Below are 20,448 nucleotides of genomic sequence, written 5' to 3' on the forward strand. Positions count from 1 at the left end.
CATTACATATAAAATTAGGATTGGAGAGCCTTTCCTGTGAGCATAGATGCTTAGTTTTACTATGTAAAGATTTCCTTCCTGGGTCTTGGATCTGTTTGTCAGACAACTGAGTTCCAAATCCAATGGACTTATCTTTTTTTCTAATACATTTCATCGCTTTAACTATATTACCTGTCACATAATATATAGAGTAAAATGCAACAGATACCTTGAAAAAAGTCAACTAGTTCTTATTCTTTTATTAAAACAGGGATAGGGACTTCCCTGGTGGGGCAGTGGTTAAGACTCCGTGCTTCCAATGCAGGGGTCCTGGGTTTGATCCCTGGTCAGGGAACTAGATCCCACATGCATGCCACAACTAAGAAGTTCACATGCCACAACTGAGGAGCCCGCCTGCTGCAACTAAGACCCGGTGTAACCAAATAAATAAATAAATAAAGATTTTTAAAAAGAAGAAAACAGGGGTAAACTTAGGGACTGACAGAAACCTACATTATATATAAAGTTTCCATGGTGGTACACTATTATGTGGAGAAACAAATGATAAACTGTTATTTTAAAGGACTAAATGTAAGAAATGTCTCATTATGTCCCATCATATAAGTCTTTAACTTACAAACGTACTGCCTTCAAAATGTCAAATTAGATGTTTTTCAAGACACAATAAAGAGAGTGAAAAGACTAGCCACACAGTGATAGCAGATACTTACAATGTGTATAATCAACAAAGGACTAATGTCTGGAATATATAAAGAAATCCTAAAAATGCATAAGAAAAAACCAGACAACTCACAACTAGGCAAAGACTTGAACAAGGATGTAAAGGAGAAAATCCAAAGGTCCAAGAAGATATGGAAAGGCTTCAACCTCATTAGTAATTAGGGGAACGCAAATTAAAACCATAAGCAGATATTACTACATACCCATCAGATCCGCAACAATTTTGAAGTCCGGCACATCAAGTATACTCAAGAATGTAGTGCAACAGAAAAATCTCACAGATACTGGTAGGAGTGGAAATCTGGTATCCACATTTTGAAAAATAGATTACACCATCTAGTTAAGTTGAAGACACACATATATATATATATATATATATATATATATATATATCTCCTATTACCTAGCAATTTCCCTTTTTTTTCCACCTAGAAATTTCACTCCTACCTTTACATCCTAGAGAAACTCAAGTACATGTATACAAGGATACATATAGAAGAATATTCATAGCAGTATTGTTCACAGCAGCCCCAAACATCCCATGTGCAGAATGGATAAATTGTGGTATATTCATACAATGGTATACTATACAACAGTGAAAATGAATGAAAAACTACCCACATCAGCATGGATGAATTCCATAAAAATGAGGGTTGAGTGAGAGAAGAGGCACACACAGTACGACCTAGCCATATAAATTTAAAAACAGCCACATTGAAACTATATTGTTTAGGGACACATACATAGGAGGCAAAATAATAAAGAAAAGTAAGGACAGTATTATTATGAATGTCAGGAGAACGGTTACCTCTAGGGAAGAAGACAGGGTTGTGACCAGGGAGGGGCACACAGGGGGCTTCTGGAAAGCTGGCAATGCCCTCCTTTCATGAACTGCATGGTTATTACATATATGTTCACTTTATAATTATCCATTCACATGTTTAGTACTTTTTGATGCATTTCAGCATATATATTTTACATTAATAAATTTTTTAAAAAGGTTAATGTAAACCAGATGTTTCTGATTAGGAATGCATTTCATCCATAGAAATAAGAGTATAAATAACAGCTAATTAATCAGACGAGCCCATAACTCTCATCAGGTAATAGTATAAGTTAAATACTGCACATTTCAAATATATTTCAGAAAATAATATAGTTGCAATATTATCAGCTAAACAAAATATATACAAGAGAAATAATGAATAAGGATTATTTTAAAGTATCTGATACCAGATTGGAAAAGATAAAAAATATTGAAGATATACTAGATTGCAAGACTGGGGAAACTGACACTCATACTCAGCCGGAGAGAGTATAGATTGGTCCAGCTTCTGTAGGGGGTGATCTAACAATGTCTATCAACGTTTTTAAATGCATATTCTACTTCTAGGAAGCTATCCTGTTAATATACTCATGACCGACAAGTGTGAGAAACTGTATCTGTACAAGAATTACAGACCTGTCTGTAATGGTAAAAGATTAGAAACATCCCATACACCCATCAATAGAAGACTAGTTAAATAAATTATGGTACTCTAAGTATGGAATACTGTGTAGCCATCAAAAAGAATGATGCAGCTCTACATGTCCTACTATGAAATTACCCAGATTTGTTACAAGGAAAAAAGTATAAAGCAGTACTTATCATATGCTATTACTTATTTAAACAATTTTTAAAAAGAATAAATAAGTATGAGCTTTTATATTTTAAAATAATATCTCTAGAAAAATACCCACATTTTAAATCATGTTTATGTATTACTGCTTCAAAAGTTCTTTTAAAAAACCTTCGGTGTATATGCTTAAGGAAAAACAGGTTTAATTATATTATTATGAGGAACAATAAGAAAGTTTTGGTAAAAATTCTAAGGGGACTTTTAAATAGTCCCCATCAGAGCTAACAGGCCATTAAAAAAAAAGCCTAATTCCACATCAAAACAAAATACTTCTTTTGATATGGATGTATCAGTAGCATTGCTCTTTTATAGACTGTCCATGATTAGAATAATTATTCTGGGATCAAAACTGATACCAAGGAGGAGAAATAGAAGGAAGATGAACTTCAAGGCCAAGCACAAATTTCACTTCTGGTATAAAAAGCCTTCCCTGGCTCCCAGGCTGTTTGTTGTTCAAAGTGGGTATACTTCTGTTACAAAAGGTAGTGTATGTGTGGCAAGTATGTATCTCACCTAACATTCCTCTTCCTAGTTTCTCCGATGCCTTGCTCAGCAACTGGCATAAAGGAAGTGCTAAGGACAACTCTCCTTCCTTAAATACAAGTAACACCTCTACAGCCACCCTATTTGGCATCACATATTAAGACCCCTGGGGGGTATGAACTCAGAAAACTCTGGGACAAGGACAGAGGTTGTTCTTATATAGCCTGAATCTCCATGGTATCTGGTCACCAGTGGACATTCAATAAAATTCTGTTGAATAAAAGAATGAATTCAGTGTACCAAAATATTTGTAGTAATTTTCCATTTTTGCCTCTAGCTAGTTTCATTCTTCTCTGTTAACAGATTTTTCTGCTTGACCAGGTGTCAATGGTAGTGCCTACTTACTTGCCCTCTAAATAACATTACCGATCTAGTGGTTTAGTCTATGTCCCTGTTAGAAGTACTGTCTTAAATCTAATGGTAGAGAACATATCCTAAAAACCTTTCTCTTTGGGGAGTTTTCAATAAAATTTTCACAAGTACAATAAAGGTTCTTAATAGCCCATATGTAAAGAGGCATAAAAATTGTGACTGTTCTTGTTTTGAGAGGTTGTGGGGTGAAGTGGGGTAGGAACATCAGATAAGTTAGACTCTGTATTACAAATTTCAGATTCTAAAATTTGAAGTAGCTCCATTTAACAAACTATTCCCCACTCCTCATCCCCTCACATCCTTCATCATCATCATCATCATCATCATCATAACAGTTTAAAAAGAACTTTTTAAAAGAACAATTTTCCTTTGGTATTCCTGTTATATGAGATAGAAGTAATTTTAATATTTGGGAGCTATGTGAATACTTCCTGATCTTTTCTCCTCATCTGGAATGTCTACCTGCCATGAAGGTAACCTTCCCTAATCGGGAATCTGCTGACTGCAACTACAGCTCAAAGATGGTAGCAGCGGGAAATCTAACATTCTGGTTTGATTTCTGGTTTTAATTCAGGAAATTAAAAATTGGGGGACTACTTTCAAGAACTCCCAAGTAATCTTTTTAAACAAATTGCTAAATTCTTTTAAGATAAAAGCTGCAATGGTGTCAGTCACAGAGACATACAAAAAAATAGAAGTAAGTTGCAAGGCATTCCAAATACCTCAAAATGGAGCATATTTAGGTTCATATCAGCACAAAAGAGAAAGGTCTAAGCAGGCCACCAAGGTGCTTTGTCTGTTTTGTTCACTGTCTTATCCTCTGTGTTTAGAATAGCACCTGCCGGATAGTAGGAGCTCAATAAATGCTTGATAAATTAATCAATGAGATAAAAAGATAGCATACATTAAAATCATGAGGAAAAGAGGACTTCCCTGGCGATCCAGTGGTTGACTCCGCACTTACGATGCAGGGGGTGCGGGTTCAATCCCTGGTCAGGGAACTAAGATCCCACATGCTGTGCAGGGTGGCCAAAAAATAAAAAAAATTTAAAAAAATCATGAGGCAAAGAAAAGGTAATGAATTTTTAATATCCTCTAGTGCTCACTAAGTCAGACTGTCATCCATGTGTAAGTGAGTAACAGCAAAGAGTAAGTGAAACTTTTTAAACCCCATTCCTGCAGCTGAAAGGACACCAGCTAGCAGGAGACAGGAGACAGACAGAAAAATACAGAACCTGTTCTTCTTTTTCTTTTTTTTCCCTTCAGTACATCATGAAGTTCAGAGAGGAGTATAAGCCCTTGCATATGATGCAGAGAGCAATGCTTATGGGAGCATTCAGTAAGCATCTCACAGCCAGCATCAGCAGGGGCCATGCAGATTAGAGGAACGGCTCTCCTGAACTTCTGATCAATGTATACATGTCTCTGCAATCAGCAATTTTAAACAGAACCAATTAGAGCATTAATAATAATAATAATAATGACAGTAGATAAACATTCTGAACTTGGAAGACTCAACTCTAAGCCCTTACATATGGGGAAGCTGGGAACTTGACAATCAGCTCTGAAACAAGGCAGTGACTGCTCCAGCACAACCAGAGCCAGAGCCGTGTGGAACATGGCGGCAGAAGAATGGAAAGACTGATTAGCAGAGGGAAGGGTCTGGTTGAAACTAGGGAGTAGACACCTGGAATGGGTCAGTCTTCACAGGTCTGCATCTTCCAGCAGTTTTCTCTCAACAGAAAGAGCTATCAGGGCAGAGGCAGGCTGCTCCCCTTGGTGGGCGTTTGCTACTTGGCACCTGGGGAAAGACCCTGAGCCAAAGTCCCATCTTCACTGTGGTTCCTAGTGGAAGGCCACCACGGAGGACAGGCAAACATGTTTTTCTTGACAAGACCCTACTTTCTGGCACTAGGATCACACCATCTCACCCCAATGTCTCAAATGCTTAGATCTCCCCATCCCCATCCAGTGTCCACCACATCCCACTAGTCATGGCAGACAGGTTGCCAGTAGCCATCAGCAGTGAGGAAGTGAAGCTAAGCTTCCAGGCAGGTAAAACCCAAACTAGCATTTTCAATCTAAGGTCAAGATGAAGAAACAGGATACTATTTATCCACTTGTCTATCAAACAGGCTTTTCTTAAGACTCCTATGTTACGGCCACAGAACATGTCATGTTTGACAGCACAGCACCCATGGGGGAAGGCAGCTCAGCTAAAGCAGAGCCGCCACTGCAAAGCCACCTTCACCCGCCCCATCCACGCTCATCTCAGTGCTTTGGCTCTAGACGTTCATTTCTAGCAACACTTCTGCTTGAAATTTCTAGAAGAGTTCATTTTCGCACCCACAAGGAGAGCTTGCCTCCAGATTTCAAAACTCCTGGTGTCACTCTTAGTCATCCAGGAGCACAATTTTTTAAGAACGGTATTTCCCACAACCTGTTTCCCTCTTACCAGTAGCTTTAAGAAGGTGGATTCAGCCATCTTGTTCTTCACTAAAAGAACTTTTTAACTCACACAGAAGGAAAAAAGGGTAAGTGGGGTAAGTGATATGCCAAGAAGTCTGTGCAGAATACTCCAGTAAAACCCTTGCCCTGAGAGCTGCCACTTCTCTCTCTGCCCGTGGCCTCCAAGCTGGCCCCCGCCCCCCTCGCTGGACGTGCCTTCTCCCCATTTCGGGCCCCTCCTCCCCAGTGTGTCCGGCCGGCAGTGTACTCACTTGGGTCTTGTTTGCCTGGGACTGTCGCCAGCTAATCCACTTTTCACATCTTGGCCTGATCTCAGAGTTGCTTTCTCCTTCCACCAAAATTTTTAAAAACAGAATTCAGATTTGTGCTGGGCTGCCTTCCCGCACTGCCTCTTGCCAGCTCTCAGAGCCTGACCGGGAATTTGCCTTGAGAGGTCTGAAGACTCTTCTGGGGCAGAATCACACTCCCACCAAGGCCGCTATATGACTCACAAGTACTTGCTATCAAAGACTCTGCGACAGGCATTAATACTTGGAAGGTATCTTTCCCGTTTGCCATATGCCAGCCCCGGAGATGCTGGACTGGCCTACAGAACCTCTCTGTAATTTACTTTGCTGTGGATTTTCTGGGGCTGGGGCGGGATGGTGTAGAGGCAGCTGGAGAAGAAGCCAGTAACAATTGTGTTTGCTTTTTGCTACAAAGTTCTGGAAGCTGAACTATCAGGGTTACTACAAAAGTACTATGTTTTTTTTTTTTTTTTTTTTTTTTTTTTTGTGGTACGCGGGCCTCTCACTGCTGTGGCCTCTCCCATCGCGGAGCACAGGCTCCGGACGCGCAGGCCCAGCGGCCATGGCTCACGGGCCTAGCCGCTCCGCGGCATGTGGGATCTTCCCGGAGCGGGGCACGAACCCGTGTCGCCTGCATTGGCAGGCGGACTCTCAACCACTGCGCCACCAGGGAAGCCCCAAAAGTACTATGTTTTTAATGCCATTGAACAGGCAGGAGAGTGACTTGGGTTTGAGTCTGAGGTCTTGCCATGAACTGGCTTTGTGACTCTGAGCAAGTCACTTTGTTCCCTTTAAACAGGATGGAGATAGAGGGCTAGAGGATCTCTCAGGTTCCATTCTTCCCTGAGCTTCTATGCTTCCAAATTCCAAACTTCCAAGTCAAATCTGGCCTCTGGCCACCCCTGCAGCTATCACACAGAGATCTAATCTATTGGCAAATCACCTTTTGCAATTTCCTTATTTCTGGAACATATACTTGCACAGTGCCGCCACTAGAAACCAAGAGATTTGTGCGGCACGGCGCTCTGAGGTTTCCTGTGATCTGCCTGCGTGCAGCAAACTGTCCATCGGCTGCTGTGTGTTATGAAGCTTATTTGCTTTTTCAGTTGATTGGTAACGTTAAAGGTGGGCCTCTCCGGGGAGGTTTTCAAGCTCTGGAGTGTAAGTCAAATATTAAGTAAAATAATGCTGTCATGAGAGATTTTGTCCCGCGAACCTCAGTTGTGTTTTTCACACTGTTGGGCTGTGTATGATGCTGGAAGCCAGTCATTTATTTGAGCCACTTTTCATTTAGAGGAAAACAGGTGATCTCAACTCCTTGCACTTTAAAGACTCGTTCTGAAAAGCCAGCACATCTGTCCTGTGTTGAGTGTTGCTCAGGAGAGGATGGATTTGGGCTTCTGGGTGGTGACAGAGCCGCCACAGGGAGGAGGACGGGGGAATCCTCTGCTGTTTGTTGCCCCCTGCTGCCACCTCTCCCGCCCACCCTGGATCAAAGTAACAAAGGGACCACACTAGGAAAAGAAGTTATTTTCAAACCTAGTCCTGAACTTGGATTATTCAGAAAACCAAAAAAAAAAAAAAAAAAAAATCATAATTTGGGTTTAAAACTTTAAAGTGGAGATGGCATTTTTCCTACTTTGGAGTGACTACCAAGTTCTTGAGAAAATCAGAATGCCTCCACCTGGGACTCATACAGCAACTCCAACCCACTGTACTGTTAGGCGTGGGGTACGACTGAGACTCAAGATTACAGTTTGTGAAGTCCAAGCTTAGGTTTCAGATATATCCACTCCAAACCCCGGGAACGAGGAGTACAATTATATACTCTTCAAAGGTATTTATTTAAGGATTAGAAAGTGCTTTGTTCCTAGATGGGAGGCAACATAAACCTCTCCCACTAAGAAACATTTTAGGGCCCTGAGACAAAGGGCAGAGTAACAGAAGTGCTGAGGAATCTCACCTGGAGACGCATCACGTTTTCTTTTTCTAGCTTCTAACACAGTGCATTTAATAGGCTGGATCTCCAGCAGTTGGGTCACCTGCTCAGGCCCCACGGCTAAATGTCACACGCTGTCACAATCTCATTCTAGAGATTCAACCTTGGGGGGTCCATCTTGATTTTTTTTTTAAATGATGATCAATAACTTTATTTTTTTATTATCTCATACATTTATTTTTAAGGTCAAGTACTTCCTTACATATGTGCTGAGTTGTCCATTAAATTCTTTTGGATACATTTTTAGTAGATTTGTATTACACTGTCTTATTTGGATATAATTCAAAACCAACCCAACCAACCAACCAAACAAACAAAACAAAAACTCTGGTTTTTCTCCAACCAGAAAACGTACCAGTGGTTTCTCTGTGTTCTCTCAAATACCAAATCATATGTTGTAATATATTTTATAATATATCTATTAGCTATTGTTTTGGGTTATTTATACCTTCTTCTATATTAACACAGATATGGGAGTTAAAAAAGCATGTCTTCTTTTATAATTTTATTTAATCTAATATAACTAAAATAGTAGCAACAAAATAGAGGTCATTCACCCAAATATATCATGAAATTGTGTATATTATATACACACAAAATATCTAGGGATAAGGCTCAAAACGCATTTTTCTCTTTATAACAAGTTATATCCTGCTGGTGTGTTGCATCATCTTGATGGTTTTTAAGAATTTGTTAAGTGAAAAATATTACATCGTGTGAACTGATAGGATTTTTATTAGTCCCAACACTGTTGAGTTTCCACATTTCCAGATGTTTGGTTTTTCTCCTTAGTGGCGAAAGCCGGTGATCTGTAGGCCCTTAAAACTCCAGGGCGCACGCTGTCTATTTTCTCTCACGCCAGTCGCCTATAGTCACCCGGACAGCGACCTACCCACCGCATGTCTCCTCTGCTTCATACCCTCTTTCACACAGGATCTTGGCTAGTCCTTCAAAATCCCAGGAAGCTGAAACCATTGCCTTCACTGTACAGACTTGGAGACTGAGGCATGAAATGATTAAATGACCCACTCAAGGTCCTGCAGCTGGTGAACAACCAGGGACTGAATCCATGCCTGGTCCCCAAACCCATCCCCTTCCTCTGTGCAGCAGACGCCTTTGCAGCCCACTCAGATCCTCTTTCCTGCTGTGGTTCCCATGCCCCAGCTCTTGTGCATGTTGGCTGCTAACAGCTCACAGCTATCACAAAAGGCCAGGCCCCTTGCCCGAAGGTGGGGCAAACTCTGGGTGCAATTCACGCTCCAGGTCCAGGAGGGATCAGACTGAGCTAGACTCCAGATGAAACCACATGCACATTTGCTTTAGCTCCTTCTGCACCGGCCCCTGTTTCTTGCCCCTTTTCCTGAAAGCACACCCTTAATAAACTACATGCATAGGAATCACGGTCTCAGACTCTGCTTCTAGGGAATGGGACCCAGTTTGCTCTCCTTCCTCCCAAGAAGCTCTATATCCATCCTTATTCTCTGGAGGGCTTTTCTATTTAGGAGCCCATTTAAATGAAGAGATTCTATTTTTTCCCCTCCATCATCTGTCCCCCGATCAACACTAATCTTTACAAGGAAACTAATTTCTTACATTTAATTTGAGTTCTTCCAATTGCAGCATTAGCCCACTTTTTCTTACAAGAAAAACCTAGAAGCTTTTTATCTCTGATGCTATTAGCAGAAGACTAGGGATGCCATCCTTTCTCTTTCTGGTTATTTACCTTTCCTCCCTATTAGACAATAAGCCAAAGGATGGCAGGGCCTTGTTTCATTCAATGCTGTACTCTCAGCATGGAGAGCAACACCTGCTGTGGAGTAAGTGGGCCCTCAACACAGAGCATGTATGAAGAGAGATGGCATAGGTCAACTATGGGGGACCTTTGGTGAGGTTGGGACCTCACCAAAGCATGGGCTGGGCCCTCTTGGACTACAGCCCTTGCACCTAGTGGCCTGCTTTGTGCTCCCAGAGTGCATGTGTCAGGATTACCAGGTTCTGATAAACCAGGTGAGGCTCTTTAGAAGTCTATGCCCAGAAGGCTTCTGCAGCCAGGCTGCCCTGCCCCTTGTTAGAGGCATCACGTTACTGCAGTTACTCAGTAACGTGATGCCTCTAACAAAGGATTCCTTGTAGGAATGCTTTGACTTTAGAGCGTTTCTTCCCACATGGTAAAACAAAATTTTGGTCATGACCCATTATATTGATTTGACAGTCGAGAGTTTAAAAACTTCTGAGTTAAATCCTGGGATCTCCAGGCTTCTCCAGGCATTTCCCATCCCCCTTCAGCACACAGTCATTATCAGCCCACCTTGTACCTTAGATCACATTTGCTTGCTTTTGAAATCCCTCCTTAAAATCACAATCAGTCCTGGGATGTTCCAGCAGTGTTCTTTCCCTTATAATTTTTGCAGGGACTCGCACTCACAACCCAAGTTCCCTGTCTCCAGCCAGTCTGGACATGTCTAGAAATTCATAGTGTATTTTGGATGAAGAGCATCCCTACTAGGAGGTGCTTGTAATGTTCAATTCAAAAAGCATTTACTGAACGTCTCCAGCATGCCTAGTCTAAATGTCAAATATTATACATGCACAGGGACTGTCACTGTTCAGATGGCTGCTTCTGCACCATTAGCTGGTAATTATTCAGCAGACATCCATCGTGTTCAACTACAAGATGCTTCTTCACTGCCACCTCATAACTCAGCCTTGCTTGACTAGAATTCTATAATTCTGGATGTCTTTGAAGTGTGGTTGCAAAGCTCCATCACTTAATACACGTATAAGCAAAAGAGTCTTTACGGTGGAATGCCCAGAGTAGTATGAGCCTACTCTGGACAGAATAGGAAGGCGCTCAGACCCAGATCTCTATAGAACAAAGTGAGCACATGCATTTGCCTTCAGGGAAATGACACTTTTACATGGGACAGGGGCAAGGTAGAACCTAATTATGCAGACCCATTTGAGAGATGAACAAAAGCAACTTTGGGGAAAGCTTATTCATGCCATTTACTGAGGCACCCGTGTCGGCTTTGTCGGCATTTAATGCAGAATTAATAATATTAGACTGGTTCCTCATCAAGGGAGGATTTACCACAGCAATCCCAGCTTCTCTGTTATAGAGAAAAGTGCGGAAGTTCCCTTTCCTAAAAAGAAGAGTCAGACAAGGAGGGTTCCAAGTGTCAAAACCTGGGTGGGAAATGAGGAGGGGCCGGGCATTGGTCTTCTGTTCTCAACCTTGTCTTTTTAGCCAGAATTTGGATGAAGCCACAAAATGTACGTTTAGCCAATAATGCTGGGAAATGCAGCTGACATACTGGACAGAATAATTTATATTCAAAACATACTGGATTATGGATGGAACTAAACAAGAGAAAATCTAATAGATATTAAGTAGTCTGACACGCAGTTTACTAAGTCACCTGCTGAATTAAGGGCAGTCCACGAAAACAGGTAAGGAGATTTTATGAGCCAGCACTGTACACCCTACTAGACATGGTGAACCTTGTTAGGGAGGAGGGCAGGCATAGTAGCTCTAGAACAAGGAGATGAATTTGCGTCGGTTAGATCACACCTAATGTACTATATACCATTCTGGAGGCCCCATTTTACACAGATCATTACACACTAGAGTAAACCAGAGGAAAGCAACCAGGATATGGAAGGGTCGGAAAACACATTAATACAAGGAATAGTTGGAGAAACTGAGGACTTCTAAACAAAGAAGATTAAGAGAAAAGACAATTGTCTTCAAATACCTAAAGCCTTAGGGGTTACCACTGGTCAAAGGTGATACAATCTGAGGATTAAAATGAAATACCTGGCAGTAATGGACCATAACCCGTTGGATAATAAAATAAGCCATGAGCCAATGCTAACTACAAATAGCTACGTCTTAAGATTCTAAGGGTTAGCAAATGGGAAGAGGAGTAAAGTTGCCCTATTGCAGACAAGTAAACTGATGCTCCATCCCTTTAGGTCTAATATAGAAAAAAACCTACTGACAGTTAATGAACCAAGGACCCAGAGGGCAGAACTCTACTCAAGAACTTCCAAAGATCCTCAGTCTGCTTAATAACTGTGCACTTTTTTTTTTTTTTTGTGGACGTGGGCCTCTCACTGTTGTGGCCTCTCCCGTTGCAGAGCACAGGCTCCGGACGCGCAGGCTCAGCGGCCATGGCTCACGGGCCCAGCCACTCCGTGGCATGTGGGATCTTCCCGGACCGGGGCACGAACCCGTGTCCCCTGCATCGGCAGGCGGACTCTCAACGACTGCGCCACCAGGGAAGCCCAATAATTGTGCACTCTTATTCACAGTATCTAAATTTCTGTTTCCCCTCTAATAAGGATGGAAAGTTGACCTTTACTGAATGTCTAATAGATGCCAACTAATCATATTTTACTTAACCTTCCCAAGGACTCAGTGAGGTGGGTATTTGTTTTACAGGTCGGGGAATTAAGGTGCAGTAACTCAGGCAATGTGACACAGAGGGTGAGTGCCAGAGCTGGATTTGAATCCAGGTGTGTCCAAACTCCTTCCACCCCACCCCAGCGCACAGAGGACACACAAGGGGATTGCAGAGGGGCCTTGGGGCCCCACAGCTCCTCAAGGTCATCTGTCATGGCCCTTTAAGGGTTACATTTACCATCTACCCAGCCCACAGTGCTACGACTCTCACCCCTCTGGATTAGAAGAGGAAGACTGGGGCCTTGCCTAGAAACTCACCAATAAAATGACCCTGATCCCTGTGAGGTGCCTCTGCCCCATCCCCTCCCCACAGCCACCCTGTTTGCCCTTCTGTTGAATGTGGCTCAGCCCACCTGAATCAACCCACTTGCTCTTTCTCTTCTTCAGAGTCTGTTCACCTGACCACTTGGAAACCAGTGGAGACCAGTTTCCTGGTCTTCGGGTATAGATAGGGGGAAATTTACCTTTGTTGATAACATCTATGAATTCAAAGATACCAATAAATGGTTTCTCTGATGAAGGACAGGGCAGGTCAAGGGAACACCTGGCTGTCCTGATCTCACTGCTCAGTGTCAGAAGAACAAGAACCTTCTAACTGCAGTGCAAGGTCACAGACAGGCCCTCCCTTTACCTGACTATTTCTAAGCAATTTTCCAGGTTTTGTGTCAGAACACAGAATCTTTCTTCATCTCCCAACCCGATGCCCATGTTTCCCAAGGTCTGAGAAGGTAATTAAGGGTTAATGTTCCCAACAGGCCGGGAACATTACCTGCAGCTTTCTGCTTGCAAGTAAGGAAACTTCTAGGCTTCTTTAGCATATTTAAAAATACAATATTTGTATGTTTGGTTGCTTTCCGACCACCTGTTTTAGCTGCCTCTTCATGCTGGAGTTCTCTACCCCCCTGTTCATTCATTCCCCAAGTACTTCTTGAGCATCCACGTGTGTTATGTGCTGAGGGTACAGCCATGAAACAGACAGACACAACCCCGGCCCTCATCAGGGCTTAAGAGCCCGGCTATAGAGACATACATGAAACGAAAATTACACATATAAGGATTCACACTCAACAAAGCATCCACATGTGTCTACAGTATCCAGCACAGAGTTCGGCATGTGGTGGGTGCTTTTTCATGAATATGTGACTGATGTTTTTGTGGAATGTGCAGAAGGTCTGGCCAGCTGAGTTCACCTTAGCATTGGGAGCTCAAAGCTTTGACTTTAATAAGAGTGAGGGAAAAACATGACAGTGAATCAGGGAGACCTGGGCTCTGCTTCTTGCTTTTCCACTCACTACTAGGATTTTCTTAGACGAGTCACTCAGTCTTTCTGGGCGTCAGTTTCCTTACTTGTGGATAATGTGTAAGTACCAGGGTTCCTCATTAACAAAGAAATGCCTGCTGTCAGAGGCGTTCTATTCTAACCACACTCACCTTGCCAGAGGACAAGGAAAGGCTGGAGCCGAGGGCTTCCTAAGACAGCTGTCTCTGGCAGAGGTGTCTGTTTAAGGGCCGCGGGGAAGACAAAGCAGCAGCTGGAAGGGAGGCATCCCCCAGACCATGGAATTAATAGGCCACTATGTCTCAACATGGGAAACATGCACTTCACTTACCACCCACTGACTGTTTAAAAATAAACACTTTCATTCATAGGATACTCTAGGTTATAGTTCTAAACAACAGATCAGAGGAGAAAGGAAAGTACAGAAATACTTTTCTTTGTATGTTTTACAAGTAGAAAAAACCAATTTTCCATCCACTCTGATAGTCAAAAGTGGCTTAGAAACTTGAAGGCAGGACGTCAAATAGAATTAATTACCTTGCATGTCCTTGCACACTAGTCTAGAGCATGATTTAGCACCATGATCTTAGGAAGTTTGGGGGGCATAGTCTTTTTTTTTTTTTCCCAGTAAGAAAAAAATTAGGAAAAATCCTAATGAATGCAGATTATCTTTTTAAAATGCCCCTAACTTAGAAAACTGAAATGAAGCGAGGACACAGCCTGTTGCCTGAGGCTGAAGGACTAAGGCCAAAATACTAGGTCTAGAAACTAGGGCCAAATGGTCCTTGTAAACCCATACCTCTATTAATAAAATCCCCAGTATTCAGAAAATGATCATCTCAAACTCTTCCGACCCTGAGGTAAGCAAATGAGAGTAAGGTCAGAGACAGAACCTTCCCCGTCCCTGCTGCACATTCAGACCGCTGAATTCCTCCGCTAGCTTGAGCAAATGCACTGTCTTCGCTACATTCTCCTTTCTTTGGCTCCCCATCAGAGCTCCTAACTTTTGCTTACTTGCTCCAAAATGTAAGCAAGCAAGTGACCAGGTTTTCTCCTGAGACAACTACATCCCTCCACGCCGCTTCAAATACCACTTCCTGGTCCTCTGCCCCTCAGGAACTGAGCCCCAGTACCCTGGCCAGAGGAGGGCATCATTTCCACCAGAGCCCCTTCGGATAGGAGGCCCCTTCCAACCAGCATCTTTGTGGCCATTTCCCAAATCACTGATCTTGGTCTAAATTTAGGTCTCTGGAAACTATCCCAGCCTCAGCTCCCTGAGTTCCAGCCTCCCAGAAAGCAGAGCAGCCCAGGCCGCGCTGGTGAGGCATCTCAGAAGGAGAGGAAACCCAGACTCACTCTCCACCCTCGCCAGGTCTGCTAAACTCTCATGGCGTCAGAGGTCTGGCTGGCCGCCTCAATCTTCTGCCCCTCAGACAAGATCTCCGTGCTGTGACATACCTCCTCCAGCCCTGCTCCTTCCCCTTTGGCCGGCACAAAGAGACCACTGGCTCCTGAGGTCAGGCTCCACCATGGGAGAAATTCCTCTAGGGGTTAAGTCTCCAGGGGTGGTTAAGCCAACAAGAAGTCTTGGGGGAAGGAAGGTTGGGGCACTGTCCTACCTTGTCACTGTCCACTGTGTTCTGAGAGGTCCTAGAGGCAATGGAGATGGTGTCTGGCTGGCTGCTCCCATCCCCCTGGCTGTCAACATCCTCCACTCCATCCCTGCAGGAAGAAGAGAAAAGCAACAGGGGTGGGGGTGGGGGGAGCGACTGTGGGCTTAGAGCACACAAGGGTTTCCAGCTGGGCTGGCGGAGCAGCGCCTTAGCACTTTCTAGCAGGGATGTGTCTAAAATTATTCCACGAAAGGAAGCAGCCCCATGTAATTTTCAATGATGTCACTTCTTGCACTTAGCAAATACATAATCACTATGTTGATAACTGAACACAAAATGACTCCTCTCCATAACTCCTCTGGCCCACGGTGCAGAGTGGGCAGCTATTTACTTATTTTCACTAGGAATGGCTCTATAAAAGGCAGTAGGAAGAAGTATGTCCTGCTTAGAACCTAGGCTTCTCTCCAGCTGCCTGGGTCATCTGCAACAGTCCCAGAGTTCAGGGTATTCAAACAGATTTTCTGTATATGCTGTAACAGGGTGAGGGTGGTTTATAGCTGGCTTATAAAGAGAAGAGAACTGAGAAGATATTTTTTTGACTTGTGTTTCTTTTGCTCAAGAAAATGGGGTGGGACATCTTCTCCAGGGGCGTTTATCCTTGGGCAGGTCGGACCCTCAACTCCTGGGTCTGGAGGAGTTTATTGCCTTCACTTTGGTGGGTCTTGGCGATCTCATGCTTATTTATGATGATTTCTTATTAACACAGAAGACCAAGGCGTCTTCTCAAAGGTAAGAGGACAGTCGCAGATTCTGCAGCAGCTTTTGAGCCAGCTGTGCTCCTGAGTGTCCGATAAGATAGTCTCCTAAGTGCACCCCTGACGTTTGGACCCCTTCCTGGGCCCCTGGACCACACTGCTGTCCCATTCACATGCTCCCTCAACTCTCCAGCTTTAGAACTGGGTTCCAATCCTACACTGCACCCAAAGCTCTGGCCAGTGGGGATTAGATGCCTGGGAACTGGTGAAGGCTGAAGGTTCTACGTCAGGAAGAACTGGGGAGATGTGGGCCGGGGGTTAGATAAACCAGCCCAGGAAGTGACAGCTCTTCCTATGGAGGTCTCTGTGACAGTGACACCCCTGATACTGCGATAGCCTTAGGGGAGGTGGGAGCTCAGTGCCTGACAGTGTTGCCACATGGGCAACACAGCTCATATAGCGAAGCTCAGAGTCTCAATAACTACAGTCTGGAGTGTGCGCGTGTGTGCACACGTGTGTGCATGTGGGCACACATGGGATGCCAATGTACATACCCTGGGTCTGCTAGTCATAGAAAGTGTTTTCTCCCACCCAGAACACTTCCAAGTCAATTGTTCTCTCACCACCATCTGTGGGCTTGGGAAATGCCAATTCATTTTAATAATATAAGCCACAGATTCATAGGAAGGAAAGTCTGCTGTAGAAAGAAATTATGTGATGTATTTCAAAACCAAAAATAAAGGAGTTTCAGATCATCTGTTGTTTCAGATATCTGGACCAGTGCTCCCCACCATTTGTAGACAGTTGAGAGCTGGCTGTACGTTCTGCTTCCCACTATTCTGGCCCGTTGCAGGCCCTTCTGGTCCACACCAGATGAGGCCAGTTCTGGGGGACGTGGGGAGCCCATCCAGGAGTGTTGGTTGTATTACCCAAGCCAATCCACTCCTCTGTAAACTCTGTCCCCATATGCAGGGAGCCAAGCCAATGAAATAACACAATGCCTGGCTGTTCTCTGCAGAGACTGCCAAGGTTTATCCCCTTCTCATCACAGGACAATGACCAAGAAAAGGTGTGAGGCGTTTCCAAGATATGTCCATCCCATGTTCTAGAGATGCTCAAACTCTCCTACTATAGGAAAAAGGGGCTTTTTCTGCAGAGTAACCCTAGATAAGCTCACCTGAATATCCTTCCCACCATGGTCCTGGACCTTCAATTCCTTATAACTGTTTCCATTCTCTTTTCTTTATTGAAGTAGGGGCTTCCTACAGCAGGGTCTGTCTCTAGTGCTAAACTGAGTCTGCCCCTTACCTGGATTCTGGACAAAGGTAACTGAAATCAAAATAACCCCTCCCTAACACAGTCATAATTGTTCCTTCAGCACCGAGAGGGGTCCTTATCCTGGTCATGCTGGTCTTGGGGCTCTTGCCTCCTGGAGGAATCTCTCTCTACCTTAGCCACACCCTTCTTTTGGCTACCACCTCCCTTGGTGGCTCCCAAGCCTGTGTAGCCTGGTTGGCACCAAAGGGTCAACTAAAATCTCCTGAATTTAATCCATTCATGAATAGGAGAGGAGAGGACAGCCTGTTATCACCAACATCCATCACCTCCATCACTCTGTTTTTGTTTTTTCTTTTCCAAAACTGATATGAACCTTTTACATGCTTTCTCTTGAAGTGCCCTCCAAAAGAGTCATTGTAGGTGTCTGTAACACGGAGACTTGAGAAAGAAATACTTAAGCAGTCATCCACTGGTCTTAGGAAAACTCGGATTCAGAAGGGCCCAGAGAGATGAAGGTATAAAAAATAAGTCCTCTTCTGCCACATCATATTGCTTATCTCAGATGAATGAAGACGAGGACTCTTGGGGCTTGCTGTAAGAGCTGCAGTGACAGCCCCACCATACCACGCCCACATCACAGTCCTTTGGCTGCCTAGCCAGTCCAGAGAGCCCCGACTCAAAGCCACCTCCTTCCCAAGGCTTTCCCCAGACACTTCACTCCAGCGCTCATCCGAAGTCCCCTCTCCTTGATGCCTGCAGCATTTCCTGTCCCTACGAGTGGTCCTGCTTCTTCTTGTCTAACTATTCCACGTGTGAGACGTGACTGTAAGGTGGTTCTTGAGGGAATGGACCCATCTTACACTTCCTTTTATCTTCCCCGGGCACCCAGCACAGTGTTTGTCAGAGGACAGGTGCCCAGGGAAGCCCTGCTGAATGTAATTGACAGCAACGGGTGAGATGCTTAAAGAGAAGGTGACTCCTCTTAGGTAGAACTCAGTGGGGTGTTACAAAGACGGGTGCTGCCTGCAGAGTGTACCGCCCCCGTGGAAGCAAAGGTTCACCCCACCCCCACTCCCGGAAGCCTGTGAGGCTGTGCTGGGGGCAGAGACGCCGGTTACCTCTTACTATTGTTCCTCTGTTTGGCTGGTGTTTTGGGGAGCTGAATTGGCTCCTTTAAAGCTCCTTTCAGGTGAATGATCCTCTCTTGAATCACCTCACGTATGTTCTTGATCCATTCCTGCTTGGTTTCTATGTTGGAGGCCTGGAGTGCCACAGGGAGAGAGAGTGAGAATCCCATTTCCCTTCAATCCACTGAAACAGTTCTCAACCCTCCTCTTGCAGGCTTAACCCATCATCTTCAAGGATACCAAATGTTGGAGGGGTTTATTTCTCTCGTTTTATACTTGTGACTCTTCAATCCCAGGGACATGCTTCTCCAACTCCTTGAACAGGGCTATGACCCCAAGACTCAACGTAGATTTCTACAGGATGATTTTCAAAGTATTTAATAACCTGGGAGGCACTGACCAACACTGATATCTGCCCCTGCTGGGCCAAGGGTTAACACTTCAGTTACTAGATTCTGAGGAGGTCTGGGGAGTACAGGAGGGGCAGCAAGGGGGCATTTGGAGGCAGCAGCCATTTACCAACTGGTACAACTGGATATACGTCAGGAGGCTCAACACCTATACGGCTACATAGGCTGGTACTGATTGAAAGTCAGTCCTGGGTTTTTAGCCCTGTAAACCTGTTAATTGAAGGCATTGCTACCGCCCCACGAATACCCCATTTGTCTTCATGGAACTTTTTTCAGGTACTTCTGCCTCGTGTCAGGTAGCAGCTATGCTGGCAATTCAGAGTAAACAAGTGTGAAGCTTGGTCAGGGCTGGCCCATCTCTTCCTTGGGGATGGGCACTTCCCTGGTAAGCACATGACTGGTGGGTGCGCCATGTGCAGGATCTCTCCTCGGTTACACTAACAGGACCACAGGCACTGACTCAGTTCCCAGGCTACATGCACCCTGGGGAGCTGAGGTGACTCCTTCTCAACACTCCTCTCAATCAGCATAGTTCCCATGTTAGTATGATTCACTAGAGCTCCTAGAACATAAGTTCCCGGAGGACTGGGTTCATATCCCATACATAGGTATCCTCCACAGCACTGAGCAGAATACCTTATATGTGGAAGGTGTTCAGGAAAAAAAAATGTTGAGTGAATGTGGAGCAAATCAAGGTGCCGTTTACCAAAGGGTCATTTGTTGGCCTTGCCACTTGAAGGAGCCATATGGACAGAAAGTATTTAAGTGGGCCCTGTTGAGGCCGTTCCCTGCCTTCTTCCCTCCATGCTCCAACAGGCGCCTGGACTTAGGAGACCACTCATCTTGAGATTTCAGGCTCCTTTCATGAAAGAATTTGCATCTCAACACCCACGTGAAGCTGCCCTTCCCGAGAGAGGGAGAAGCCCAGTGGCCCCGTGGAGTCTCCAGGCCCCAGCTTTTAGGTGGATCCTGCCCACATCCCTCCACGTTCCCTTCAGCTGTCCCCAACCCTGGTCGTGCGCCCAGCAGAGAGCAGTACTTACTTTCAGCACTGTTTTATTGTCTGAGGATGGGGTGCGCCCAGACCACAAGGCGAATTTGCAGGGATCGCCCTCTACGTGCTCCGTCACACCCAGCTCTGAGGTCTGTAGACAGGAAATGCCTGTGAGAGGCGGGGAAGGGGAGGGCAGTGGGGAGACTTAGGGCTGGGGTTGGGAAGGGAAAGGCAACAGAGAGGAGAGGACCGAGGGAGGGGCTCTGTCAATCAAACTTAAACAGATCGGATGTTCTGTTCCTCTACCCAGGATGCAAGGACCTACAGGCACGTGCCTGATGAGCAGGTAGCAGGGAGGGCAGGTGAAGAGGGAGGCGCCCAAAGCCAACTGGAAGAAGAACGGTGAACACTAAGATGCAAAGGTGGGCGTTGAGGGGGCGCTTTCCAACTAGGATGCA

General features: G+C 44.5%; 1 protein-coding gene across 5 annotated transcripts in view; it reads right to left on the bottom strand.

Moving 5' to 3' along the window:
• The window catches only part of LOC308618179 (kalirin), a 467,155-nt gene that overhangs the window by 11,450 nt on the left and 435,257 nt on the right, over positions 1 to 20,448 (bottom strand). For all 5 annotated transcript variants that reach the window (XM_081235674.1, XM_081235672.1, XM_081235671.1 and 2 more), the window contains exons 31-33: positions 20,040 to 20,141; positions 18,578 to 18,720; positions 15,433 to 15,535 (exon numbers count right to left, since the gene is read on the bottom strand). In XM_081235674.1, the coding sequence (XP_081091800.1) occupies positions 15,433 to 15,535; positions 18,578 to 18,720; positions 20,040 to 20,141 (348 nt within the window). The remainder of the gene's footprint in view (positions 1 to 15,432; positions 15,536 to 18,577; positions 18,721 to 20,039; positions 20,142 to 20,448) is intronic.

The sequence above is a fragment of the Mesoplodon bidens genome (genome assembly GCF_964165515.1).
Source record: "Mesoplodon bidens genome assembly, chromosome: 5".
Taxonomy (NCBI): domain Eukaryota; kingdom Metazoa; phylum Chordata; class Mammalia; order Artiodactyla; family Ziphiidae; genus Mesoplodon; species Mesoplodon bidens.